Genomic DNA, 27906 nt, shown 5'->3' with positions numbered 1-27906 from the left:
GTCCAATTTGGCAATTACACATTCCTCCTTTGTACATAATTCTGCTGTAAAATTCATTCTTACAGGACCCTCCTCAAAGCCCAAGGCCCATTTATCGACTTTAAATCTAATAAGTTAATGCAGTAGCAGAAAGCCAGGGATGTAGATATCCTTCCTACCTTCCCATCCATCACATTTTCCTTCCTTCCTTTTTTCCTTCCTTCCTTCTTTCCTTCCTTTCTTCCAATCCCTTTCTTCCGTCCTTTCCATCCATCACATCTTTCTTTCCTTCCTTCCTTTCCATCCATCACATCTTTCTTTCCTTCCTTCCTTTCCATCCATCACATCTTTCTTTCTTTCCTTCCTTCCTTCCTTCCTTCCTTCCTTCCTTCCTGTCATCCTTTTTCCTCCCTTTCCTTCCTTCTCCTCTCCCTCCCTCCTTCCTCCTTTCCTTCTTTTCCTTCTTTCCTTCCTTCCTTCCTTCCTTCCTTTTTTCCTTCCTTCCTTCTTTCCTTCCTTCCTTCCAATCCCTTCCTTCCTTTCCATCCATCACATCTTTCCTTCCTTCCTTTCCATCCATCACATCTTTCTTTCTTTCTTTCCTTCCTTCCTTCCTGTCATCCTTTTTCCTCCCTTTCCTTCCTTCTCCTCTCCTCCCCTCCTTCCTCCTTTCCTTCTTTTCCTTCTTTCCTTCCTTCCTTCCTTCCTTTTTTCCTTCCTTCATTCTTTCCATCCTTCCTTCCTTCCAATCCCTTCCTTCCTTTCCATCCATCACATCTTTCTTTCCTTCCTTCCTTTCCATCCATCACATCTTTCTTTTCTTCCTTCCTTCCTTCCTTCCTTCCTTCCTTCCTTCCTTCCTGTCATCCTCCCCCCCCATTTCCTTCCTTCTCCTCTCCTCCCTCCCTCTTTCCATAATTCAAGACTCTAATATCGGTCTTAATATTTACGTGAAAGAGGGTAGGAATGAATTGTATAGCTGACCAGTAGAGGGCGCCACAGATTTGTGTACTTGCGGGTCCTTTTAAAGCAAAAGCGGGCTTGAATTAGCACACATGGTTGTATCTGAAAGTGGAACTGTCCCCCCCCCCCGTTTTGAGTGACACGTGGATTGAAGCGCCATTCTCAGCAAATAAAACAATAAAGTAAGTTAATAGAATGGAATGGAATGGAATAGAATAGAACAGATCAGAATGCAGAAAATGAATAGAATGGAATAAAATAGAACAGAACAGAACAGAACAGAATAGAATAAAGAAATAATGGAATATAGAATAGAATAAAATAGAATAGAACAGAATAGAATGCAGAAAATGAATGGAATGGAATGGAATGGAATAGAATAGAATAGAATGGAATAGAACAGAACAGAATAGAATGCAGAAAATGAATGGAATGGAATAGAATAGAATTGAATAGAACAGAATGCAGAAAATGAATAGAATAGAATTGAATGGAATAGAATGGAATGGAATAGAACAGAACAGAATGCAGAAAATGAATAGAATGGAACAGAACAGAATAGAATGCAGAAAATGAATGTAATGTAATGGAATAGAATAGAATGGAATGGAATGGAACAGAACAGAACAGAACAGAACAGAACAGAATGCAGAATATGAATGGAATGGAACAGAACAGAGCAGAGCAGAGGCATCCTTGTCTCTCCACCTTGCCAATTTTAAGCTGTGTGCACTTCAACTCCCAGAATTCCCCAGCCAGCACAGAGTACATAATTTGTACAAGATTCCCCCCTCCTTGCTTCTCAATTTTTTGGGGTGGTGTCGGTGTCCCTTTTCATTTCTTGCCTGCCTGGGGAAAGCCGGAGCTCTGTCCCCCTTCCTCGGTCTTTGCCCTCTGGCCACAGGGGGGTTGGCGGAGACGCACAACAGCTTGTGGCTGGGAGCTTAGCTCCACAAATCTGGATTTTGTTCCGTTCCAGCGGGGGATTGCAGGAACTCAGAACGAGGGCGGCAGAAGCAGTGAGAGAGAGAGGAGGGAAAGATCCGCGACTACGGAGCCCATCACGCACCCCTCTTGCCGTCCGAAGCCAGCAGGAGGAAGAGCAGACCCCAGAAGCCATGGTAGGTCCACCATCTCCCCCCCTGAATGCTTGGGCAGGAGGGCAAGGAGGTCCTAGGTAGGAGGAGGAGAAGCGGGGAGTATAGACATCCGGCAACAAGGTTGCTAAGGACCGAACAAACAAACACACACACACACACACACACACACACACACACACACGGTCAAGCATCAGTCTTTGGGAACCACCCTGCACCCAAGAGTTTCAGGAACGTTGGGTGAAGTAGGAGGAATTGGGGGGGGGGGGAGGCTTCCCCAGAAGAATCGAGAAGAAGGAATTTTGAATCGAAAATCAGAAAGAGGATAAAACATAGTGCAATAGGGTTGGAAGGGACCTTGGAGGTCTTCTAGTCGGACCCCCTGCTCAAGCAGGAGACCCCAGACCATTTCAATCAATCAATCAATCAATCAATCAGAAGAGAGCTGGGAGGGACCTTGGAGGTCTTCTAGTCCAACCCCCTGCTCAAGCAGGAGACCCCAGACCATTTCAATCGATCAATCAATCAATCCATCAGAAAGAGTGGGAAGGGACCTTGGAGGTCTTCTAGTCTAGCCTCCTGCTCAAGCAGGAGATCTTAGACCACTTCAATCAATCAATCAATCAGAATAGAGCTGGAAGGGACCTTGGAGGTCTTCTAGTCCAACCCCCTGCTCAAGCAGGAGAACATAGGCTATTTCAATCAATCATTCAATCAGAATGGAGCTGGAAGGGACCTTGGAGGTCTTCTAGTTCAACCCCCTGCTCAAGCAGGAGACCCTAGACCATTTCAATCAATCAATCAATCAGAATAGAGCTGGAAGGGACCTTGGAGGTCTTCTAGTCTAGCCCCCTGCTCAAGCAGGAGACCCTTGGCCACTTCAATCAACCAATCAGTCAATCAATCAATCAATCAGAATAGAGCTGGAAGGGATCTTGGAGGTCTTCTAGTCTGACCCCCTGCTCAAGCAGGAGACCCCAGGCCATTTCAATCAATCAATCTGAAGAGAGCTGGAAGGGACCTTGGAGGTCTTCTAGTTCAACCCCCTGCTCAAGCAGGAGACCCCAGACCATTTCAATCAATCAATCAATCAATCAATCAATCAATCAATCAATCAATCAATGAGAAGAGAGCTGGAAGGGACCTTGGAGGTCTTCTAGTTTAGCCCCCTGCTCAAGCAGGAGATCCTAAACCACTTCAATCAATCAATCAATCAATCAGAATAGAGCCGGAAGGGACCTTGGAGGTCTTCTAGTCCAACCCCCTGCTCAAGCCGGAGACCCTAGGCCACTTCAATCTTGATCCTGAATTGATTTATGGAGCAATCCAGAGTTTAGAGTTTTCCCTCCTTAAATTTGGGGTGAATTCCTTTGCTTTGGAATATCAATGTCCCTTTTGATATTCAGGCTTTGCAAAGCCCCCAGCCAGCCCCAGTTCCAGACAGCTCCCACCTCCTCATAATTCATAAGTAGTAATTTTAACACCAGATAAATGGCTTTTGAAAAGCCCCGTTGTTGAATACTAGTGCGGGAAATACAAGCGCGCGAACAAGGACTCTTCCTGATTGGCTCCCGGGCAGAGCCGGCTCAATCCTCGCCCTGATTGGTCGAGCTACAAAGGACTCTTCCTGATTGGTTCCCGGGCAGAGCCGGCTCAATCCTCACCCTGATTGGTCGAGCTACAAAGGACTCTTCCTGATTGGTTCCCGGGCAGAGCCGGTCCAATCCTCGCCCTGATTGGTCGAGCTACTCGACGCCCCATTGGTCCCTCGCTCAAACCTGGGGGTATAAATGTAGGGCGCGAAATACACCTCGTTGAATCGTTTTCCACTATGAGCTGAATAAAAGTCACTTTCCTCATACTTCTTGTCGCGTCCTTCCCTTCGCTCCAAGATGTAAAACTGGCGACGAGGATGGGATTCCGATTCCCGCGACCACGAAGAAGAACAGCCAGCTGCCGCCGCGTCTGAACCAGCCAGAACGCTATCGTCAGACCGAGAACTCCGGCAGCGAACGCGAATTTTTCTTCGTCCTTCCTCTCCCCTCTCCGGCCCCACACCACGATGGCGTCATCGCTTCCTCCTTTCGCGCCATTCGGCGGAGCCACCGGAGAATCATGGGACGGATTCATGGAGCGGTTCGAGTGTTACCTGATCGCTTCGAAAAACCAGGCTCAGACCGATGAGGAGAAATGCAGCTTCTTCCTGTCCTGCTGTGAGCCGTCCATGTTCGCCTCTGCGAGAGCCCTGGCCGCCCCGAGGCCAGCATACAAACTTGGGTGGGCCGAGCTGATGTCCAGGCTGAGGAACCACTACGCTCCCTCACCCTCTTTATTTGCACGCCGTTTCGCTTTCCGCCGCCGAGTACAAAGGGCTAATGAATCCATTAGCCATTTTCTGGAGGCCTTGCGCACTGTGGCCGCCCAGTGCGATTTTGCAGACCTGGAGGAAAACCTTGCGGAGCAGTTTGTGTGCGGGGTCCGCGACGCACACTTACGCGGCCGATTGCTCCGGAATCACAAGATTACCCTGATGCAAGCCGTGGAAATAGCGCGAGCCGCCGAACTCTCCGAGCAATCCACGGCCGACATGGAACGCCTCCAGCTAAACCCCCCCGCACAAACCGTCGCGGGGCCGCTCGCCCAGACGAACCTCGTCGACGATCTCTCCCCTGCCGAAACGAGGAGGAGGAGGAGGAGGAAATCGTCGGCCAGATGAGGCTGCAGCCCAAACGGAGGCCACCCCAGCAACCACCGGCACCCGTTCAGCCGGCCTCAAACGCACCTTGCCGCGGATGCGGCGGCCGCCACAGCCGCACAGCCTGCCCGTACCGTTCTGCCGTCTGCCGCCGTTGCCAAGGAGAAGGACACCTCGCCAGAGTATGCCGGGCTCCCCTGCCAGCCCCGTCGTTTATGCAGCCCAGCGACCAGCGCCCGGCACCACCACGCCGCCAGCAGCCACGTCCCGCGAGGCGCACTGAGGACTGCCACTCAACCTACCAGCCCCCCAGCGCCGACTGCGTGGTCTACCAGGCATCCCCCGTTCCCGCCGGCCACCGGAAAATAAGCACCGCCGTCCGTCTCGAAGGTCAGCTTTGCCAAATGGAGGTGGACTCCGGTTCATCCCGTTCTCTCCTATCTTGGGCTTTGTTCTCCCGCCTTTGCCCCGGGGTCCCCCAGAGAAAGCTGCGCCCCGCCAGGGTCTCCCTCCTAGATTACCAGGGAAATGGGATTCCCACAGCTGGGTTATACCACATCCGGGTGGAATATGGAAATTTTAAAGGGAAACTCCCAGTTTTAGTCGTAAGGAACAACCTGCCCGCCCTCCTGGGGTTAGAATGGTTCTCCGCTTTGGGCCTCACCATAGAAGGGGTACACAGGGTAGTTTCCCTCCCCGTAGATAGCGTCCTAGACGAGTTCTCAGATGTGTTCGACGGAAAATTGGGTTGTTACAAGGGTACCCCCATTTCTCTCTGCCTCGATCCTCAGGTCGCCCCCGTTAGGCTAAAGGCACGCAGGGTCCCTTTCGCATTGAGAGCAAAGGTAGATGCGGAACTCGATAAGTTAATTGAACAAGGGGTACTCGAGCCCGTAGATCACGCCCGCTGGGAAACCCCCATAGTCCTCCCGGTCAAACCCGACGGATCGGTGAGAATATGTGCCGACTACAAGTCGACCATCAATTTGGCCCTACAGGCAAACCCGTATCCGGTTCCCGTAGTACAGCACCTACTCCACTCCTTAGGACAGGGCCGCATTTTCGCTAAGCTAGACATGGCACAGGCCTACCAGCAGCTTCCCGTAGACGACGATGCGGCTACAGCCCAGACTATCGTCACCCACCGCGGAGCTTTCCGTTGCCGCCGTCTGCAATTCGGCGTCTCGGTCGCCCCTGGGATTTTCCAGAGCCTCATGGAGCGGTTGCTCCACGGGCTCCCAGGCGTCGTTCCCTACTTCGACGACGTCCTGGTCGCAGCCCCCAGCCACTCGGAGCTCCTGAAAACGCTGCGGGAGGTCCTCACACGTTTCAGGGAGGCGGGACTGAAATTAAAGCGCAGCAAATGCGAAATTGCAGTTCCCAAAGTTGAATTCCTGGGGTTCCTCATTGATGCCCAAGGCATCCACCCCACTCCTTCCAAAGTTGCCGCCATCAAAAACGCACCCGCACCCACCTCTAGGGCGGAGTTACAAGCATTCCTGGGGCTCTTAAATTTCTACGCCCCTTTTATCCCCCACAAGGCGTCACTAGCTGAGCCGCTACACCGTCTACTTGACCGGTCAGCAGCCTGGAAATGGGGTAGCCGTGAAGCGCACGCGTTCGCGGCTATAAAGGATATTTTAACTTCATCGGCAGTCCTAATCCAGTACAGCGATAGGATGCCTCTAATTCTGACTTGCGATGCCTCCCCCTATGGCGTAGGGGCGGTGCTGAGCCACGTCCTCCCAAACGGCTCAGAAGCCCCCATAGCCTTCTATTCCCGGACACTCTCCTCCACGGAGCGGAACTACAGCCAAATCGATAAAGAAGCCCTGGCTGCAGTGTCCGGCATTAAGCGGTTCCATGACTACCTTTATGGTAGAAAGTTCACCCTAGTCACGGATCACAAGCCCCTCCTGGGACTACTGGCGGGTGACAAGCCGACTCCCCCCATCTTGTCCCCCCGCATGACACGCTGGACAGAGTTCCTAACGGCGTACTCGTATACGCTGTTATACCGTCCGGGCAAACAGCTAGGACACGCAGACGCCCTGAGCCGCTGCCCCCTGCCAGAGACGGACACAGCCCACGTGCCCGCGCTCTCTGTTCTGTCCATTGCCGAATCCGACCTCCCCGTTTCTGCCACGGACGTGGCAGCCTGCACAAAGGCTGACCCCGTCCTATCTCAGGTCGCTTCATGGGTTTTGAGGGGGTGGCCCACGGAAAAGGTAGCGGAACACTTCCGCCCATTCAAAGTGCGACAGGCCGAACTCGCCCTTCACGGGGGTTGCCTTGTCTGGGGGGATAGGGTAGTGATCCCTACAGCCCTACGAGCACGAATCCTGCCCGCACTCCACAAAAACCACCCAGGCATAGCACGAATGAAAGCCTTAGCCCGTAGCTACGTATGGTGGCCCTTGTTAGACACAGAAATCGCAGACTACGTAGGCCGATGCAGGATCTGCCAAAACTCTAGGCCGAATCCCCCCATAGCCGCCCCTCGAGAGTGGGAGATCCCTAGAGGCCCATGGTCCCGTTTACACATCGACTTTGCCGGCCCCTTCCACGGCCGGAACTTCATGATAGTGGTCGATGCTTACTCCAAGTGGGTGGAGCTAGTAATCATGACCTCCACCACAGCAGAGAGTACAGTAAGGGCCCTCCGTAAGATGTTCGCTACCCATGGGTTACCGGATGTGATAGTCTCCGATAACGGGCCCCAGTTTACCTCCACCACGTTCCAAGAATTCCTGGCCGAACAGGGGATCAGACACGCGGCCACAGCCCCCTACCACCCAGCTAGCAACGGCCGGGCGGAGCGCGCAGTTCGCTCAGCAAAAGAAGCCTTGGGCCGCATGGACCAGGGCGACTGGCAAGAAAGAGTAGCGGCCTATCTCTTGAGCCAGCACTCCATACCCTGCCCATCGACCAACAAAAGTCCCGCGGAGCTCTTGATGGGTAGGAGATTGCGAACCCCCCTAGACAGGCTCCATCCACTTTACGCAGGAGATCCGCCAAGCAACCTGGGGGCCCTTCCGTCCCACGCGTTTAAGTTAGGGAATCCTGTATGGGCCCGTTCCTTTTCCGGGGATCCACGGTGGGTTCCCGCAACCATCACAGCTCTGACCGGCCCCTGTTCCTTCAGGGTCGGCCTGGCCGACGGGACACAATGGAGGCGACACGTGGACCAGTTAAGGCGTCGCCTTCCTGCGGAAAGAGACGGCCCCAGCTCCCCAGAAATCTGCTCTCAACAGGAGCCACCCCCATTGACTCCTTTCCCCACGGACCGTTTCCACCCGGCAAACGGGGGTCAAGCCGTCGCGAACCTTCCGGGCAGGCGCACCCCAGCTGGCTACTCCTTTCCGCGGAGCCCTTCTCGAGACTCTGAACCTACACCCCAACCGGACTGCACGGGGCCCCTACCAGACACCCCGTTGGCCACAGAGACGCCACCCCAGGCGGACGGACATCGGGCACGGGACCCGGAGCCAATGCCCTCTCGCGGGGCCGCGCCGTCGGCTCAAGCCCCCACCACGGACACGCCTCCGCCAGCGGTTTCCCCCCCGTCGACGACCGCCGGGGAACCACGGAGATCGGGACGAGAACGCCACCGTCCCGCCTACCTACAAGACTATGTTTGCCCCTCCTAAAGGAACTCTATGACTGGGGGGGGAGGGGTGTTGAATACTAGTGCGGGAAATACAAGCGCGCGAACAAGGACTCTTCCTGATTGGCTCCCGGGCAGAGCCGGCTCAATCCTCGCCCTGATTGGTCGAGCTACAAAGGACTCTTCCTGATTGGTTCCCGGGCAGAGCCGGCTCAATCCTCACCCTGATTGGTCGAGCTACAAAGGACTCTTCCTGATTGGTTCCCGGGCAGAGCCGGTCCAATCCTCGCCCTGATTGGTCGAGCTACTCGACGCCCCATTGGTCCCTCGCTCAAACCTGGGGGTATAAATGTAGGGCGCGAAATACACCTCGTTGAATCGTTTTCCACTATGAGCTGAATAAAAGTCACTTTCCTCATACTTCTTGTCGCGTCCTTCCCTTCGCTCCAAGATGTAAAACCCGTGTCTTAATATTTTATGATTTCGCATTCCCTCGTTTCCTTCCTAATCGCAGCCTTTCTAGCCCTCGCTGTCAAAACGACTCCTTTCGATTTAAAATCCATTTCCATGTTACACGTCAACCTTCTACATTCATTGCAGATTAAAGAAAAAAAAATAAAAGAGGGATGGAATAAGGAAGATAGAGGGTCTCCTGCTTGAGCATGGGGTTGGACTAGAAGACCTCCAAGGCCCCTTCCAACTATGTTACTCTGTTATCCTGTATGGAAGTGTCTCCTGCTTGAGCAGGGGGTTGGACTAGAAGACCTCCAAGGCCCCTTCCAACTCTGTTACTCTGTTATTCTGTATGGAAGTGTCTCCTGCTTGAGCAGGGGGTTGGACTAGAAGACCTCTAAGGTCCCTTCCAACTCTGTTATCCGTTTATTCTGTATGGAAGTGTCTCCTGCTTGAGCAGGGGGTTGGACTAGAAGACCTCTAAGGTCCCTTCCAACTCTGTTATCCGTTTATTCTGTATGGAAGTGTCTCCTGCTTGAGCAGGGGGTTGGACTAGAAGACCTCTAAGGTCCCTTCCATCTATGTTACTCTGTTATCCTGTATGGAAGGGTCTCCTGCTTGAGCAGGGGGCTGGACTAGAAGACCTCCAAGGCCCCTTCCAACTATGTTACTCTGTTATCCTGTATGGAAGGGTCTCCTGCTTGAGCAGGGGGCTGGACTAGAAGACCTCCAAGGTCCCTTCCAACTCTGCTATTCTGTTTGAAAGTGTCTCCTGCTTGAGCAGGGGGTTGGACTAGATGACCTCCAAGGTCCCTTCCAGCCCTGTTATCCGTTTATTCTGTATGGAAGTGTCTCCTGCTTGAGCAGGGGGTTGGACTAGAAGACCTCCAAGGTCCCTTCCAACTCTGTTATCCTTTTATCCTGTATGGAAGTGTCTCCTGCTTGAGCAGGGGGCTGGACTAGAAGACCTCCAAGGTCCCTTCCAACTCTGTCATTTTATTATTCCTTCGCTCTTACTAACTTAGCTCCTACCATAAAGTGGGTGCCACGCCGAATGGTGAATCACGAAATATGACGTTTATGAAAGCCATAATTATTCCCCCCCTCCCCCTCTCCCGTGAACGGACTGACACGTTTGATAGATGAGTTTAGAGGTGATGTTTATTTTCCACGAGTATCCTGGGAAATTCTTACTACATCCGTTATTTATGGCATCTTCTGCCACCACGGAGGTGATATAAACCGTATTCTCACGGTGTTTGCATCACCCCGGTAATCAATAATATTGATAAGGCAGGAGTGGCCTTATCTGGAAGGCTGAGATTGCTAGATAATCTAGATTAGGACAGCTGTGTGGGAAAGGCCAGGGGGGGGGGCCTTGGCAGAAGTCCCAACCCCCAGACCCCTGGCAGGAACCATCTCCTCTCCTCCCCACCCCCAAGCCCACTGCCAGTGCCACCAAACCAGTGGTAGGTTCCTAACCAGTTTACTACCGCACACCGCACATTGCTGCAAATGCACAGTTTATTGGAAACTGTTCTGCGCATGTGCAGAAATATGCTGGCGATGGGAGAAGAGACCAGGAAACCTGTTCGAGCCAGCAAACCACTACCGAACCCACCACTGCACAAAACCACAATGCCTGGACTCTGTTGGTCTTGGGAACGGTTAGATCAGTGGTGGCTTAAAGATAAAGCTTCCCCTCACATATATCTGCCAGTCGTTCCTGACTCTAGGGGGCGCTGCTCATCCCCATTTCAAAGCCGAAGAGCCAGCGCTGTCCGAAGACGTCTCCGTGGTCATGTGGCCGGCATGACTCAACTCCCGAAGCCGCACGGAACGCTGTTCCCTTCCCACCAAAATTGGTGGTTCCTCTTTTTCTACTTGCATTTTTTAACGTGCTTTCGAACGGCTAGGTTGGCAGAAGCTGGGACAAGTCACGGGGGCTCCCTCCGTTAACGCGGCGGGGATAGGGATTCGAACCGCCGGACTGCCGACTTTTCTGATCGACAAGCTCAGGGTCTTTAGCCACTGAGCCGTCATGTCCCTTAGGGGTGGCTTAGATCTCAGCTATATGATGAGTGGACGAAGAGGCTGGGAGAGACTCTCGCAAGTTTCTCCGGCTGTACGGGAGACAGTGGAAGAATTGTCCTTTCAGAGTTGCGATGGTTCATTAAGTAGATGTGCAAAAATGTAGAATGACCTTATCTGGCCATGTTTCCTGCCTGGTCTTCTTGGTAAGCCTGATATTAGCTAGGCTGAGCTGAGAGTGTCAAATGGATCCGAGGAGGGTCTGGATGACCTCGTGGGGGACCCTTAATTCAGCAAAGAAGGGTGCTTGAGAAGACCTGGTTGAGTGAGGTCCTGTTGGTTCAGGCTTAATGTCAGCTTGAACCTCTAAGTAAGTAACGACGCTTGGCTTCAGTTGATGAGAAAGGCGTTGTTCACTAAAAGTCAAGTGAATTACAGTAATGCAAAGCCGGAACTGACAAGCGCGGGCCAAAATCCTCAAGTTGAACTTTCCCTTCCCTTAATTTCCTCTGCTTTCTGCCTCCACCCTGCCCCATATCCAATCAAATTCAAGGATCACTTCAAGGGTAGGTTCGGTCAACCGGAATAGAGCTGGAAGGGACCTTGGAGGTCTTCTAGTCCAGGAAGGAGACCCTCTACCACTCCAGAGAAGTAGTCGTCCAGTGTCTTCTTAAAATCCTCCAGGGATGGAGCACACACAACTTCTGGTGTCAAGTTGTTCCACGGGTTAATTGCTCTCACTGGTGGGAAGTTTCTCCTTAATTTCGTGCTGCTTCTCTCCTTGATTGGTTTCCATCCGTTGCTTCTTGTCCTGGTGCTTTGGGGAATAGGTTGACCCCCTCTTCTTTGTGGTGGCCCTTCAAATACTGGAAGACCCCTATCTCCTCACCCCTAGAGAGCCGAGGTGACGCAGTGGTTAGGGTGCAGCACTGCAGGCTACTTCAGCTGACGGTTATCTGCAGTTCGGCGGTTCTAATCTCACCGGCTCAAGGTTGACTCAGCCTTCCATCCTTCCGAGGTGGGTGAAATGAGGACCCAGACTGTGGGGGCGATATGCTGACTCTGTAAACCGCTTAGAGAGGGCTGAAAGCCGTATGAAGCGGTATATAAGTCTAACTGCTATTGCTATTGCTATTCTATTCTCTAGACTAGCTAGGTTGCTATGAAACTGTCTTTCGTTCCCAGCTGGTTGACCTTGAAGCAGCATCTCAGGGAGATACGGTGAACTTTTAATTTCCCCTCTCCCATCCAGCCCTCCTCCCTAGAGTCCACGGCCGATTGAGTTTAGTTTTGAGTTTGAGTTTTATTGGGATTTATAGGCCGCCCTTTTCCCTGAGGGGACTCAGGGCGGCTTACAACCACAAGGGAGAGGGGTGCAGTGTCAAAAACAACAGAATGTGAACAAAGAAAAATAGTAAAAACACAACTTTCGTTCAGCAATCAAACACTCGGGCGGGTGAATTGGGAACCTATCCCCAGGCCTGCTGGGAGAGCCAGATCTTGAGGGCTGCGCGGAAGGTCTGGATGGTGGTGAGGGTACGGATCTCAACGGGGAGATCGTTCCATAGGGTCGGAGCTGCAACAGAAAAGGCTCTCCTCCGTGTGGTCGCCAGTCGGCATTGACTGGCAGATGGGATTCGGAGGAGGCCCAGTCTGTGCGATCTAATTGGTCGTAGGGAGGTAATCGGCAGAAGGCGGTCTCTCAAGTACCCAGATCCACTACCATGGAGTGCTTTAAAGGTGGTCATCAGTACCCTGAAGTGCACCCCGAGACCAACAGGTAGCCAGTGCAGCTCGCGGAGGACAGGTGTAACGTGGGCGAACCGCGGTGCGCCCACTATCACTCGCGCGGCTGCATTCTGGACTAGCTGTAGTCGCCGGATGCACTTCAAGGGCAGCCCCATGTAGAGCCCATTGCAGTATTCCAGCCTAGAGATCACAAGGGCTCGAGTGACTGTTGTGAGAGCCTCCCGATCTAGGTAGGGCCGCAACTGGCGGACCAGGCGAACCTGGGCAAATGCCCCCCTGGTCACAGCTGACAGCTGGTGGTCAAAAGTCAGCTGTGGGTCCAGGAGGACTCCTAAGTTGCGGACCCTATCTGAGGGGTATAAAATTTGACCCCCCAGCCTAAGCGTTGGTACATTAGCCAAATTATTGGGAGGGAAGCACAACAGCCACTCGGTCTTGTCCGGGTTGAGTACCAGTTTGTTGGCGCTCATCCAGTTCTTAACGGCCTCAAGACCCTGGTTCATCACGTCCACCGCTTCATTGAGTTGGCACGGGGCGGACAGATACAGTTGCGTATCGTCCGCATATTGGTGGTATTTTATCCCGTGCCTCCGAATGATCTCGCCCAGCGGTTTCATGTATATGTTAAATAGTAGGGGGGATAAGACCGAACCCTGGGGCACCCCACATGTTAGGGGCCTCAGGGACGATCTCTGCCCCCCGACCAACACCGACTGCGACCTGTCCGAGAGGTAGGAGGAGAACCACTGCAGAACAGTGCCTCCCACTCCCACCTCCCGCAGTCGTCGCAGAAGGATACCATGGTCGATGGTATCGAAAGCCGCTGAGAGATCAAGGAGAACCAGGATGGACGCATAGCCTCCATCTCTGGCCCTCCAGAGATCATCGGTCAATGCGACCAAAGCGGTTTCTGTGCTGTAACCAGGTCTGAAGCCAGACTGGAAGGGGTCAAGATAACTAGCTTCCTCCAAGGCCCGTTGAAGCTGGAAGGCCACCACCTTCTCAACAACCTTCCCGATAAAGGGGAGGTTGGAGACAGGACGAAAGTTGTTTAAAATGGCTGGATCCAAAGATGGTTTCTTCAGGAGGGGTCTCACCACCGCCGTTTTAAGTACGGCGGGGAAGTGCCCCTCCCGAAGGGAGGCGGTCACGACCGCCTGGATCCAGCCATGTGTCACCTCCCTGCTGTTGGCAACCAGCCAGGAGGGACACGGGTCCAGAATGCAGGTGGAGGCACTTACAGCTCGAATGGCCTTGTCCACATCCCCAGAGGCAACATCCTGGAACTCAACCCAGAGATGATTTGCCAAGTAGTCCTCTTGTGTCTCGGCTGGGTCTACTGCGGTGGAGTCCAAGTCCGATCGAAACCGAGCTATTTTGTCCGCCAAGAATTGAGCATAGTCCTCAGCCCTACCCTGCAAGGGGTCTCCCGCATCCCTCCTATTAAGGAGGGAGCGGGTTATCCTAAACAGGGCGGCTGGGCGTGACTCGGCGGACGCAACCAAGGCAGAGATGTATGATCTTTTGGCAGTTCTTAATGCCCTAACGTAGTCCTTGGTGCAGGTGGTCAGAAGTGCTCGGTTCGCCTCGGACTTATCGGACCTCCACAGGTGCTCTAGGCATCTCCTCCGGCGTTTCTTCTCCCGGAGCTCCTCGGTAAACCAAGGAGGCCTCCGGGATCCACTGACCCGGAGGGGCCGTAGTGGCGCAATCCGATCAAGAGACTCCGACGCCGCCGAATGCCAGGCGGCAACCAGAGTCTCCGCCGAACTGTGGGCGAGAGTATCAGGAATAACCCCAAGCTCCGTCTGGAACCTCAACGGGTCCATAAGTCGCCTGGGGCGGAACCACCTGGTCGGTTCCTCCTCCCTACGGTGGGGGTTTGGCCTCCGGAAGTCAAGCCTCAGTAGGCAGTGGTCTGACCACGACAGGGGTATGATCTCATTACCCCTCAGACCAAGATCACACATCCACTGCTCCGAGAGGAATACGAGGTCGAGCATGTGACCCGCTGCATGGGTTGGGCCCCGAATTACCTGGGTCAAGCCCATGGCTGTCATGGAAGCCATGAACTCCTGCGCCCCATCAGAGCGTTCACCGAGCGATGGTAAATTGAAGTCCCCCAGAACTATAAGCCTGGGGAACTCAACTGCCAGCTCGGCTACTGACTCGAGGAGCGAGGGGAGGGATGCCGCAACGCAGTTGGGAGGCAGGTACGTTAGCAGCAAACCCACTTGACCCTTGAGGTCCAACTTTATCAGCAGGGACTCACACCCGACAAGCTCCGGAGCAGGGACCCTACGATTGGCACTGAGCCGATGGCGAAGTACAAGCATCGGTTGACCGCTGACCTTCTTCTCTCCCCATTAGACATCCATCAGACTCCGTTTCTTCCAGTTCCCCAGCATGGAAGGGAAAGCGGTCCATGTGGCACTCCTGATCTTCTTCTTGCTCTTCGTGGCTATGACCGGCTGTTTCCTCTGGCAATACAGCCTACCCAAAGTGAAGTCCGGTGAGTATGAAGCCCAACAAAACTCGGGGTTTTGTGGGGTAGTTTCAGAGGTAGGCTTCACATACCGCCACTACCGCCACCTGCGCAAGAGTGCAGCGTCGCAAATCACGGCAATTCGCTCGCTCGCTCGTGCCATCCGTACACGGGTGCAACGTCAAACAACACAGCGATCTAGGATGGGATTGCGCCCGGGCGGGTCGGGTCGCCATTACCAATTTGCCCGAACCAATCCGAACCGGCTGAACACCCCCTCTAGCTTCACAGTGGACCTCGACGTACGACGAAATAGGACCAAGAGCATTCTCCACGTCACTCCCCCGTGTTTCGCTGCACATTCCTTGGGAGATGGGGTATGTGGTACATTCAACCCTGCAAGATAAGACACCGGGGGTGTGTGTTTGATGACAATAATGTTTGAGAAATGAAGGCAACACCCAACAAAAGTTATCGCCATTTGGGAGAAAGCTGAACATGTTATCGCAATCCAAAACAAAAAATAATAATAATTCTCGAGTACGGCTAAATTACAATGTTGTAAAAATGAGGAAATTACCTGATCCAGGTAGTCCTTGACTTACAAAAGCTCACTCAGTGACTGTTCCAAGTTATAATGGCACTGAAAAAGCGACCTACAACTAATTTCACTGCATTCCCCATAATCACGCGATCCGAATTCAGACCCTGGGCCCCTGACTCATACTTATGACCGTCGCTGCATCCCAGGGCCACGTTGTGATCTCCTTTCGTGACCTTCTGATGAGCAAAGTCAGTGGGGAAGCTGGATTCATTTAAGTGACCGGGGACTCACTTATCAACGGCAGCGATTCGCTTAAAGAGGGTGGCTAGAAAAATCGCAAAATGGGAGCAAAACTCACTTAACAAATGTTTCACTTAAGAACAGAAGCTCCGGGCTCAATTTACATTCGTAAATCGAGGACTTTGTATTGGCACTTAAAAAAAAAAAACCCTTAATATTGATTTAAATACATCCAGTTATTTCAATGAATATATTATTCTATTCTGCCCATTAACAAAGCAACAGCCCTCAATTTTATTGATTACTAGCCGATAGGCTGGCGTTGCCCGAGTATTTTCCTTATAGGGAGGAATTGTCCGGATCAAACATAATTTCTAATGTTGGGTTTTCCCCCTTACCAGAGGGAGCCCCCTTGTGGAGTACTGTGAAGCCATTAACCATGGCAACTCCGCTGCGCTGTACAGTAGAAGCCATTTTACAGCAGTACGGTAGAAGCCGTATTAAGGCACAACAGGCTGTATCTTAACAGAACACACATTCCGAGGGGTGTTAGGGGTGTCTTAAACCTCACAGTATTTGTTTCCAGAGAGTAAGTCATTTATATGTCGGTTTCGCCTACAACATCCTCTTCTTTAATTTAATTTACTCGTCAAGGTCTAAAACAAAACCCGAGCGAATGTGAGGACAGACTCCTGCCAGCATTTATTGTCATCCGATAATGATTCAGGGAGCCCCACCACCACCACCAAAGATGGATTAATTGTGTTTAATGCCGCTGGAGGTGTTTTAAACGCTGCAATTGTGTTTAATTTGCTTTAATTGCTATCCTATTGATGATATTGAGGCGGTTTAAAACCGTCTCCATATTAGCAGGGCTCTTTTAAGATATTGTATGGGGGGAAAAAGAACTTCCTCATTTAAATATACATAGTTAACGAGGATGACGATAGTGGCACATCCTGTCAAATAAGGTGGTAATTAGAGGTTAGCCATATCTGGTAGCCTACATGAAAAGAAAAGCCAAGATTAAACCTAGATTGACGGAGAGATTCCTCCATGTTCCTTCATATCTATCCATATTCATTACATTTCTCTGACTCCTTTTCCTTCACCCTCTCATTCTCTTTCTTTCTTTCTTTTCTCTTTTTCTCCTTTTCTCTCTCTCTCACCTTCTCCCTCATTCTCTCTCCCTTTCTCTTTCCCCTCTCTCTTCCTTTCTATCTCTCATTCCTCTCATTATCTCTCTATTTCTTCCTTCCTTTCTTCTTCCTTTCTCTCTCTCATTCTCTCTTTCTCTCTCCCTCTCTCCTTTGTTCCCTCTTTCTCTCTCTCTTCCCTCTCATTCTCTTTCTTTTTCTCTCTTCCTTCCTTCCTTTCTCTTTCTCCCTTTCTCCCTTCCTCTCCCTCATTCTCTCTCTCTCTCTCTCTCTCCACCCCTCCTTTTCTCCGTCCCTCTCTTTCTGTCTCTTTCTCTGCTGTCTCATTTATGCAGTCTAACATACCCGCTGATTAATTTTAATCCCACTTGGCTTTTTATCTCTGATTACCAGATCCGGCTGGGGAAAAATAAATCTGGAACAGAGTTTTCTGCATTTCTTTGCTGCACGAGACAAGTAGATCATAGACTCATGGGGTGCCTGGAAGGGACTTCAGAGGTCTTCTAGTCCAACCCCCTGCTCTTATGCCACCCTGCACCACTGCTTGTCCAAACTTTTCTTGAAAACCTCCCCTGATGGAGCAACCACAATTCTAGGAGACAAGTCAATTAATTAATTCACCTTTGACGCTGCCAGGAAATTCCTCCTTATTCCCAGGTTCCTCCTTGTCCTAACTTTAGGTGCTTTGGAGAATAAATCAATGACCCCTTCCCTATGGTGATCTGTTTTGACCCCCCTCGTTCCACACCAAAGCACTCACCGAGCCAGAGATAAATTACGGCATTTAATTAACAGACAAAGAGGTCCTTGGCAGCAACCCAGACAAGCTTGGGCAGCAATAAACACAGATAAGGCTGGGCAGCAATCCAGCCTGCCAAGCTCATACAGTGTTCTCCGACATTAGCCTTTTTATAGTCTGGAGAGGAGCCTAATGACCACCACCTGAGCGCAATCACCTCCTGTAATTGCATAATTGTTCCTGACGCCTAGTAGCTCTTTGATGGCGTGCATCCAGGAACAACTCACTACTGGTCTCTGGCTCACTCTCCCTTGTCTCCTCCCCACTGGTCCAAGGCTCAGTGCCTCCTGGTGGCCAACCAGCCTCTCTGCGCCCTGCTCGGAGTCAGAACCCTGTCCAGGGTCCTCCACATCCTCCAAAGCCGACTCAGAGGGCCCCTCGCTGTCGGAGTCTGGTGGCAGCTCCAACGGCTCCTGCCGGGCCACAACAGTGATCCTTCAAGATTTGGAAGATGGCTACCAGCTCTTCCCTGGTCTTCTCTTTATTAACCTGAACATTATTTAGTCCCTTTAACTTAGAGTTTCTCAACCTCAAATCTTGGCAGCTTTTAAGGTGTGTGGACGTCAACTCTCAGAAGAACTGAGTTGGAAGGGACCTTGGAGGTCTTCTAATCCAACCGCCAGCTCAAGTAGGAAGCCCTAGACCATTGCAGACATCTAAAAGTGGTGCGGACTTTACTAACACATAACTTCAGCCATTTTGGCTTGACCTCCAGACCATTTATGGTGGCATCCAACCTGCTTCTGCTAGTCCTGTTTCCATACAGCCATCCAACCTATCTGAACCATCTCAGGTGGGATGACACCACGAAACCCATAATCCAGTGATTGTGGATATTCCATAAGCGCTTCAACTCATATTCCTGTCCCTGTTCTTTGTCCTTCTGGGAGGACTATCAACCCACGGGACCAGTGGTGGGTTTCAAAAGTTTTTGGAACACCTCTTCTGTAGGTGTGGCCTGCTTTCCGGGTCCACTGGTGGAACCTCTTCTAACAGGTTCGGTAGATTTGACGAACCGGTTCTACCGAACCGGTGCGAACCGGTAGGAACCCATCTCTGCACAAAACAGAAGTTGCCTTCAGAAGTTGTGGGAGCTTTTGACCAAGGAGTTGTGGTCTGAACTTTTTACAGAAGAGAAAGAAAATATTTCACTATCTCAAACAGTTCAAGAACGATATAATTTGCCTGGAAAGAAATTCATATCAAATCAACTGATCAAAAATATTTGTTCAACCCCGAACTTGGTCAATATTTTGTGACCTCTGCCACGGAAAAGAAAAATGGTATAGTTGTATACTTAAGAAAAGGCATTAAGGCTGAACTAATTGAAGCAGATCCCTTTGGAAGATATATCGCATTAGACCTAATTCTAGAAGGGAAAAAGACTTGATGGACGACTTCGAATTGAGAAATGTTTGGCGAGAAAGAAACGCAGAGGCATATGACTTCACCCCTTTTTCTGATGGACATCAATCCCTTTCAAGGATTGATTTTATACAAATCACTAATGATTTATTTTCTAGGGTGAAGAAGACAAAGATTGCGGCGAGGGTCCTTTTGGATCATAACCCAGTTTGGACGGAATTGGGAAGGGTAGTGCAGGCAAGAAGATCTTGGAGGTCGAATGAGAGTTTATTTAGATATGAAAAGTATATTAATGATTGTAAAAAATTGCCATCCGAATACTTTGTTCTGAATAAGAATAAGGGTACTTTCATGGAATTTGTAGGGGATGCAAGTAAAGCGTATATGAGAGGAGTACTGATGAATATAAACAAAATACATAGACATAAACTAGGGCAAAAACGAAAAGAATTGGGAGAGGAAATTAAAAGAAAAATTTGAAATGTATCCAAATTGTGTTATAGAGGGAAGGAGGGGTTTTAACAGGAGGAGATTTAAAAGGCATTCTGGGAAATTTTTTCTTTTTACAGAATTGTACAAAGGGGACAAAATTAAGGGTTTGGATATAGACAGATACTTAGATAAAGAGATAATACCCCTGGTTAGAGAAGAGTACAGGCGAAAGTTGAACCAACAAATAACCTCTGGGGAAATCCTGCAGGTAATGAAACAACTAAGATTAGGAATAATGTAAACTGCTTAAAGTTTGAGTAAAGGCAAGAAGCTGAGTTCAATGTAGAGACTTTACTGACTTTTTTTTCTTTTTTCTTTTTTCTTTTAATTTCCTTGGTTTTAATATACTTTAAACTGTGTTTGATAAAAAGCTATACCGTGTACGGGCTCTGGGAAGTCGGGGGGAGGGGGGAAGGGAGGTGGGGTCCTAGGGGGGGAGGGGGGAAATATAGTATGTGCCAGATTTTAAAGTAACATGATTGCACTTGTATACTGTTGCTTTTTTAATTCTAGTGTAAAAATAGGAAGCTGAATATATTGATAGATAGTAGAAATACAACCGAAGGGAGGAGCAGAAGGAAAGAAGAAAGAGGGGTAGAGAGGGTGGGAGAGAGGATCGGAGGGAGGGGGAGGAGGAAGGGAGGGAGTGTATTGGGAGAGAGGAGTGATAGAGGGGGAGGGGAAGTAGGGTAGAGGGGAATGTTGGAGGGGAGAAAGGAAAGTTGGAGGGGGGTGAAAGAAAGAGTGTATGGAGGGTTGAAGTGGTATATTGGGTTTGCATTTTGGGGAGTATTGTTGACAAGGATGGCTGTGTTTATTGCTCAATGTTATATGGCCCCATATAACACAGTATATATGTGACCGTATGAAATGAAAATGAAAATAAAACATATTTACAGAAAAAAGAAGTTGTGGGAGCTTCATCCCTAAGAAGCTTCCAAGAAGAGATTTGGAAATCCCTCTTGTCAGAAATGGTGTAGGGTCTCCTGCTTGGGCGGGGGGTTGGGCTAGATGACATCCAAGGTCCCTTCCAACTCTGTTCACCTGTCATTTGTAGGTTCAAGCAGCATGGACGCCAAACCAGCAGCCGCGGAGATGTGTCCCCGTTATCCAAAACCTGTCCAACTGGATCACCCCATTCCCATCCTGAAAGATGCATTGGAGAAGGTAACATTACAATTCAATGGGTGCAGGTTATTTCTTCAGGTTGCTTCTCTGTGATGGGTTTTTTTAAAAAAATAATATTTTTCCAAGGCACCTGTGGTCAAGCAATGGGTGGAAACTAATCAAGGAGAGAAGCAACTTAGAACATAGGAGAAATTTCCTGAAAGTGAGAACAATTAATCAGTGGAACAGAAGTTGCCTCCAGAAATTGTGAATGCGCCAACACTGGAAGTCTTTAAGAAGAGGTTGGATAGCCATTTGTCTGAAATGGTATAAGGTTTCCTGCCTAGGCAGGGGGTTGGACTAGAAGACCTCCAAGGTCCCTTCTGACTCTATTATTCTGTTACGGTTCCTCTGTGTTGTTGCCTAGCTCTAAACCCAGGTGAAGTGGGCCATAAGACCCTTCCCTCCTTGAGACACCTCCAATGTGCCTTTCAACTGCTATTGTATTGTAATGTAATATTTCCACGTTATTATTTTCAATGTTTAATAATTAGCATTATTATTTTTAATAAACAGATAGTAACACAGTGGAACATTATAATTTTTATAATATTATTTTTAATATTGTATATTAAATATTATAGATGGATGGATGGATGGATGGATGGATGGATGGATGGATAGATAGGATAGGATAGGAATAAATAGATAAAGATAGATATAGAGATATAGAGATATAGAAATATAGATTAGATAGATAGATAGATAGATAGATAGATAGATAGATAGATAGATAGATAGATAGATAGATACAGTGTATATATGTGTGTGTATGTATGTATATGTATATACATAATATTACATAATACATAATATTATATTTTAATATTATATATTAAATTGTACACACACACACACACACACACACACACCAAATAGCACGAAACAGATAATAACACAATGGAACATTATTATTTTTATAATATTATTTTTAATATTGTATATTAAATATTATACATATACAGGGTATATGTGTGTGTGTTTGTATGTATATACATAATATTATTTTTTAATATTATATATTAAATTTTTTACACACACACACACACACACACACCAAATAACACAGTGGAACATTATTATTTTTATATTATTTTTAATATTGTGTATTAAATGTTAAATAGTGTGTGTGTTTGTGTGTGTGTGTAATTTTTTAATAATAATGTTCCAGATAATGTTCCAGACGTTATCCAGACATTTTAATATTATTTTATACATCTGTGTGTGTGTGTGTGTGTGTGTGTGTGTAATATTGGATATTTCTATATTTCCGTTTGTTTTTTTTAAAATTTATTTTTCGTCTGAAAATTTTATGATTCGCTTTCTGCTTCCCCAAATCCTCCGTTAGGTGGACACGCTCCTTCGGCATAAGATCCACAACCCAGGTCTTCCAGCGTTGTCGGCCATTGTCATCTACAACGACACCGTCTTGTGGACCGGGAACTTCGGGAAACGCAATGGCTCCAGCGACTTCTCGGGTCCGCCCAATGAATATTCCATTTACAGGTGATTTGGGATCCCCTCAACTAGAGGAGGGGGGGGGGGCGAGGACCAGATGCCTGAGGGTCTGTGTTTTTGCACGACACTCATTCCGGGATTCAGACTCACGACTTTGGGTGAGGACCTTAGGGGTGAGAATGCCCCTCCCTTAGACAAACAAGCTTCTCATCCCCAGATGCTCATTTTTCCCCTCTTCTGTTCTAACCCAGACACACTTCTCCACTGCCCTAGAGCCGTGATGGTGGACACGCAAGCTCAGCTCCGGCGTGCATGCACACACCCGCCAGCTGATTTTCGGGCCTTTTGGACCCACCAGAAGTCAGGAAATAGGCTGTTTTTGGCCTCTGGTGGGCCTTTCGGGGCAGTGGGGAAGGCCGTTTTTGCCCTCCCCAGGCTTCTAGAAAGGGTCTGGAGCCTGGGGAGGGCGAAAAACGGGTCCACCATGCCATCGCGGGCCAAAAGTGGGGGGAAGGGCAGGGGCGGGTCGTGTGCGCATGCACGGGGGGCGGGTGTTGTGTGCGCAAGCACGGGGGGAGGGCACAGAATTATGGGTGTGGGCACGAGCATGCACGACCCCCCCCCCATTGCTTTTGGCATGCGATGGCAAAAAGGTTAGCCGTCCCCTGCCCTAGAGCCCAGGGCTGGCATTCAGCCGGTTCGCATCGGTTCGGCCGAACCGGTTGGCAATTTTACATCTGGTTCGCCAAATTGGTAGTTGCGAGGAGTGGTGGGCCCCTCCCACCCCACCCCTCCCAGGAGCCTCCATGCGGCCCGTTTTGGATGCCAGGTAAATGCGGGCCCCGCGTGGAGGCTCTGAGAGGACGAAAAACGGGCCTAGCAAATGTAATCTACATCCGAAAATGGGCCTTTTCCCCTCCCTCCGGAGGCCCTCTGAGACTGGGGAAGGCGGGTTTTGCCCTCCTGGAGGCCCGAGGAAAGCTTCCAGAGCCTGGGGAGGGCAAAAACCAGTGGTGAAATTCAATTGTTTTACTACTGGCTGTATGGGTGTGGTGTGGCTTGGTGGGCGTGGCTTGGTGGGCGTGGCAGGGGAAGGGTACTGCCAAATCTCCATTCCACACCAATCAGTTGGGACTCGGGAGGCAGAGAATAGATGGGGGCGCGGCCAGCCAGAGGTGGTATTTACCAGTTCTCTGAACTACTCAAAATTTCCACTACCGGTTCTCCAGAACCTGTCAGAACCTGCTGGATTTCACCCCGGGCAAAAACTCTTCCCCCCACACCCATGGTGGTGCAGGAGGTGGAGTAGGCCACACCCACTATGGCCACGCCCACCCAGCAACCAGACAGAAGACCGCTTCCTAACATTTTTCAATCCCATCCCTGCTAGAGTTCCTTAATTTAGATTTAAGATTAAGATTAAGAGATTAAGATTTAATAAATTTGTATGCCGCCCAATCCCAAAGGACTCTGGGCGGCTTACATAAAAACAATTTAAAAATGGTAAAAAGTTTAAAATACAAAGACAAGCAAGTTAAAAGAACACAACATATACTCAATTGTTAGTGGGGCTGGAACTCAATCGAGGATCAACAGCCCCAGGCCTGCCGGAACAGCCAGGTCTTAATAGACTTCCGGAAGGCCGAGAGAGTGGGGAGGGTCCGGATCTCAGGGGGTAGATCGTTCCATAGGGCCGGGGCAGCTACAGAGAAGGCCCTCCCCTGAGGAGCCGCCAGTCGACATTGTGTAGTCGACGGCACCCGGAGAAGGCCCATCCTGTGAGATCTTATCGGACGGTGGGAGGTATGTGGCAGGAGGCGGTCTCGCAGGTATCCGGGTCCTAGGCCATGTAGGGCTTTAAAGGTGATAACCAGCACCTTGAAGCGTGTTCGGAGACCAATAGGGAGCCAGTGCAGCTCGCGGAGGATAGGTGTCACATGGGTGCACCTCGGTACACCCAGTATCGCTCACGCGGCTGCATTCTGGACCAATTGTAGTCTCCGAACACTTTTCAGGGGCAGCCCCATGTAGAGCGCAATTTGATATCACGGACTTAATTTTGAGAGAAGGAGAAACGCGGATCACAAACACAACAACACAGTGCCCACATGGGTGGGCTCCGGGAGTTTGTGATGTTTTCTCCCCGCAACCCACCTCAACGGTTCCCGAAACTCCAAGCTCACGGCTACTCCGATCCTGTCACTTATGCTTTCGGGTGTGATTGTTCGATTGTTGTCCGTGTCCGTGTGTTAGGATCGGAAGTATCTCTAAGTTGTTTCCGACCATCATGCTGCACAAGCTTTGGGAAGACGGGAAGATAACGTCCCTCGATGATTCCTTGGAGTGCTACGCGCAAAACTTCTCCATCAAAAACCCCTTGGGGCATCTCAAGGAATCCAAACCGTCGTCTCCGGGGAACGGAGCGAGCTATTTTGAGGACAAACCGCTGGCCCCCAGGCCTTCTTCCGTCACCCTGCGAAGGATGGCCAGCCAGCTGTCAGGTAGGAAAAGTGGACCTAAACAGATGTGGGGACTCTGGAAAGAGTTCCAGAGAAGAGACGATTAGGGGAGGCTAAAACATACGAAGAAAAGTGGCAGGAATTGGGCTCCGTGGCTAAGACGCTGAGCTTGTCGATCAGCAGGTCGGCAGTTCGAATCCCTAGGGCCTAGCAAGGTGACCCCCCACATTCACCTAGTTTCCTGGTTCCTCCCAGGGTTGCCCCGACGCCTGAGGTCCACCAGCCTCATGTGGAAAGGAACTACTCAAGAAGCCTTAGCCCTTCTCCGGGATGACATCTTGGTCGCCGATCCAGGAACTCGGTGAGTAGAAGGCCTCAGTTGACCTTGTACACTTCGGTGGTGCTACTCAGGGTTGCGGGTTTCACCCAAAGGCACTCAGCTGGCTTCCATGCCTAAGGTGGGACTAGAACTCCCTGTCTCCTGGTGATTCACCCAAAAGTACCCAGCTTGCTTTCATGCCTAAGGTGGGACTAGAACTCCCTGTCTCCTAGTGATTCACCCAAAAGCACCCAGTTTGCTTTCATGCCTAAGGTGGGACTAGAACTCCCTGTCTCCTAGTGATTCACCCCCAAAAACCCAGCTTGCTTCCATGCCTAAGTGATTCACCCAAAAGCACCCAACTTGCTTTCATGCCTAAATTGGGGCTAGAACTCCCTGTCACCTAGCGATTCACCCAAAAGCACCCAGCTTGGTTTCATGCCTAAGGTGGGACTAGAACTCCCTGTCTCCCAGTGATTCACCCAAAAGCACCCAGCTTGCTTTCATGCCTAAATTGGGACTAGAACTCCCTGTCTCCCGGTGATTCACCCAAAAGCACCCAGCTTGCTTTCATGCCTAAGGTGGGACTAGAACTCCCTGTCTCCCGGTGATTCACCCAAAAGCACCCAGCTTGCTTTCATGCCTAAGGTGGGACTAGAACTCCCTGTCACCTAGTGATTCACCCAAAAGCACCCAGCTTGCTTTCATGCCTAAATTGGGACTAGAACTCCCTGTCTCCCGGTGATTCACCCAAAAGCACCCAGCTTGCTTTCATGTCTAAGGTGGGACTAGAACTCCCTGTCTCCTAGTGATTCACCCAAAGGCACCCAGCTTGCTTTCATGCCGAAAATGGAACTAGAACTCACAGTCTCCTAGTAATCTCCTCTGCTTTTCTTCTGCAGGTGCCATTATAGCAACCTGGCCTTCTCCCTATTGGCTTACGTCTTAGCTGAGCAGGTGGCCAAGAGCGAGTACCAGAACTGGGTCTCGGAGAACATCCTTGACCGCCTGGGGATGGAGGACACGGGTTTTGATATCACGCCCAACATCCGTTCCAGAATGACCGTCGGCGTCTACGGCAGTGGAGAAGTGGCTCCTCTCTACGATCTGGGCTGGTATAGGCCTTCTGGCCAGATGTTCTCCACGGCCGCCGACCTGGCCAAGTTAGCCATGGTCTTCTTGGGCACCTACCACCGGCGTCTCCTGGAGCCCGAGACCCTGAAGGTCATGTTGACCCCGCTCTTGAAGTGCTCCAGGGACTACTTCGCCAATAAGACGGGCACCCCCTGGGAGATTAACGAGCAGATGGGTTACGACGTCCTCCGGAAGGACGGAGACATCGATGGCTTCTCGGCCACCTTCTCCCTGGTCCCCAAACTCCGCCTGAGCTTCATCGTCTTGATGACCGGTCCTCGCCCCCAAGGAAGGGACATCGTAACCCAGATCTACGAGTACCTGATACCCTCCCTGGAGTCCGCTTTTCGGGAAGTGGAGAAGAGGCTCCAGTCTCCACCAAGCGCTGCTCCCTACGTGGGCTACTACACCTTCTCCAACCTGACCTTCTACGAGATCAAGGTGGGGCCCGGAGGAGAGCTGTTGATGCAGCAGTTCGGGCCTCACATCGAGAAGATCATCCCTGAAAGTTACCGGACCATTAAGCTCCATCACCTCGAAGATCGGACCTTCCAGGCGGTCTTTGAGAAGGCATTCCCGTGCATCCTGAAGATCGGACCTGCCTCGATTTCTCTCGAGGCTCAGGACGGGCAGCTGTTCAATTTCTACCCGTTTAACCCCAAGGGCCTCGCTCCTGGTTTTGATGTCCCAGGGTTGAACACCTACAACATCCTCCGTCTTCAAAGGAGACCTGTCTTCTCCTAACCGAAATGCCAGGAGGCCATCTTCCAACCAAGGTGGAACACCCCAGAATTAGCTGAAGATTCTTCTCCTTCCGTGAAAAACGATGACACCCGGCCGGGGGAAAAAGTCCTTCGCTCCATCCGTCGTTGTCCACTTCTACGTGACACCGAGAGATAGGTCCTAACTGACTCTCGAAGATCTCCAGAAGGATAGGTCGTTGGGGGCTGACGTTCTTAGCAGGAGTAGGTGTTGGTCTTGATTTGGAGTTGGCGTTGGTCAGAAGATCCAAGGTGGAGAAAGGAATTAAAAAAAATTGAAAGAGAAGCAAAAGGAAGAAATCAAGTTGAGGTCCTCCTCTTAAGATACTCCTACTGTTGAGAAGATGTCGCGTTCCTGTGATGCTGGAGAAAGTGGACTTCCACGAAGGCCCATCACTAAGGAGGCCGCCGTGGAGGGGGTGGCCTTTATGGAAGGTGTTCAGTCAAAGTTGGATGAAGGAGGAGTGGGTCCCTGCATGGAGCAAGGGGGTGGACCAGATGCTCTTCAAGGCATCTTCCCATCTTCTCATTCTACGATTCTATGGAGTGATAGGAAAGTAGCTTTTGGCTGGACACCACAGGAAGAATGTTCTAAGTGAAAAGTTCTCCAGATGAAGCATCCGAGATGGTGGAGTCACCTTCTTGGGAGGACAGGGGTAGAGTCCTGGAGCGGTCAAGAGTTGGACTGGATGATCTCCGAAAGTCCCTTCCAATCCTTCATTCCACGGTTCTGTGAAGACAAAAAGCTCTAAATGAAAATGGCACACGTAAATCCTCGCTCTTCATGTTCTGTTCGAAATCTATTTCTCGGTTTTGATCTATCGGTGGTCTTGTGTTGGGGTGGCTCTAGCTAGACCCATGGGGCTGGGCTGGGTCAACACATTCAAGATGGTGATTGCAACTACACAATCCATAACCCTTGGCACAAAACCAGTTTTGGTCTAATAGAGAA

At 50.4% G+C, this 27906-nt stretch overlaps 1 protein-coding gene across 1 annotated transcript; it reads left to right on the top strand.

Annotated features, from left to right (window-relative positions):
- Positions 1–14980: 14980 nt before the first annotated feature.
- Positions 14981–26937, top strand: LACTBL1 (lactamase beta like 1). The gene is made up of 6 exons (XM_032232177.1): positions 14981–15086; positions 20714–20823; positions 22172–22329; positions 24535–24782; positions 24996–25101; positions 25962–26937. The coding sequence occupies exons 1-6, from the start codon at positions 14981–14983 to the stop codon at positions 26935–26937; spliced, it is 1704 nt and encodes a 567-aa protein (XP_032088068.1).
- Positions 26938–27906: the final 969 nt, after the last annotated feature.

Source organism: Thamnophis elegans, chromosome 15 (assembly GCF_009769535.1).
Source record: "Thamnophis elegans isolate rThaEle1 chromosome 15, rThaEle1.pri, whole genome shotgun sequence".
Classification (NCBI taxonomy): domain Eukaryota; kingdom Metazoa; phylum Chordata; class Lepidosauria; order Squamata; family Colubridae; genus Thamnophis; species Thamnophis elegans.
The sequence above is the reverse complement of the archived record's forward strand: the minus strand, read 5'-3'. Positions and strand labels throughout refer to the sequence as shown.

Coding starts and splice junctions, on each gene's coding strand:
- LACTBL1 (XM_032232177.1), top strand. CDS start 14,981: ATGGAAGGGAAAGCGGTCCATGTGGCACTCCTGATCTTCTTCTTGCTC. Junction 22,330..24,534: donor AATGAATATTCCATTTACAG/GTGATTTGGGAT, acceptor TCCGTGTGTTAG/GATCGGAAGTATCTCTAAGT. Junction 24,783..24,995: donor GATGGCCAGCCAGCTGTCAG/GTAGGAAAAGTG, acceptor GGTTCCTCCCAG/GGTTGCCCCGACGCCTGAGG.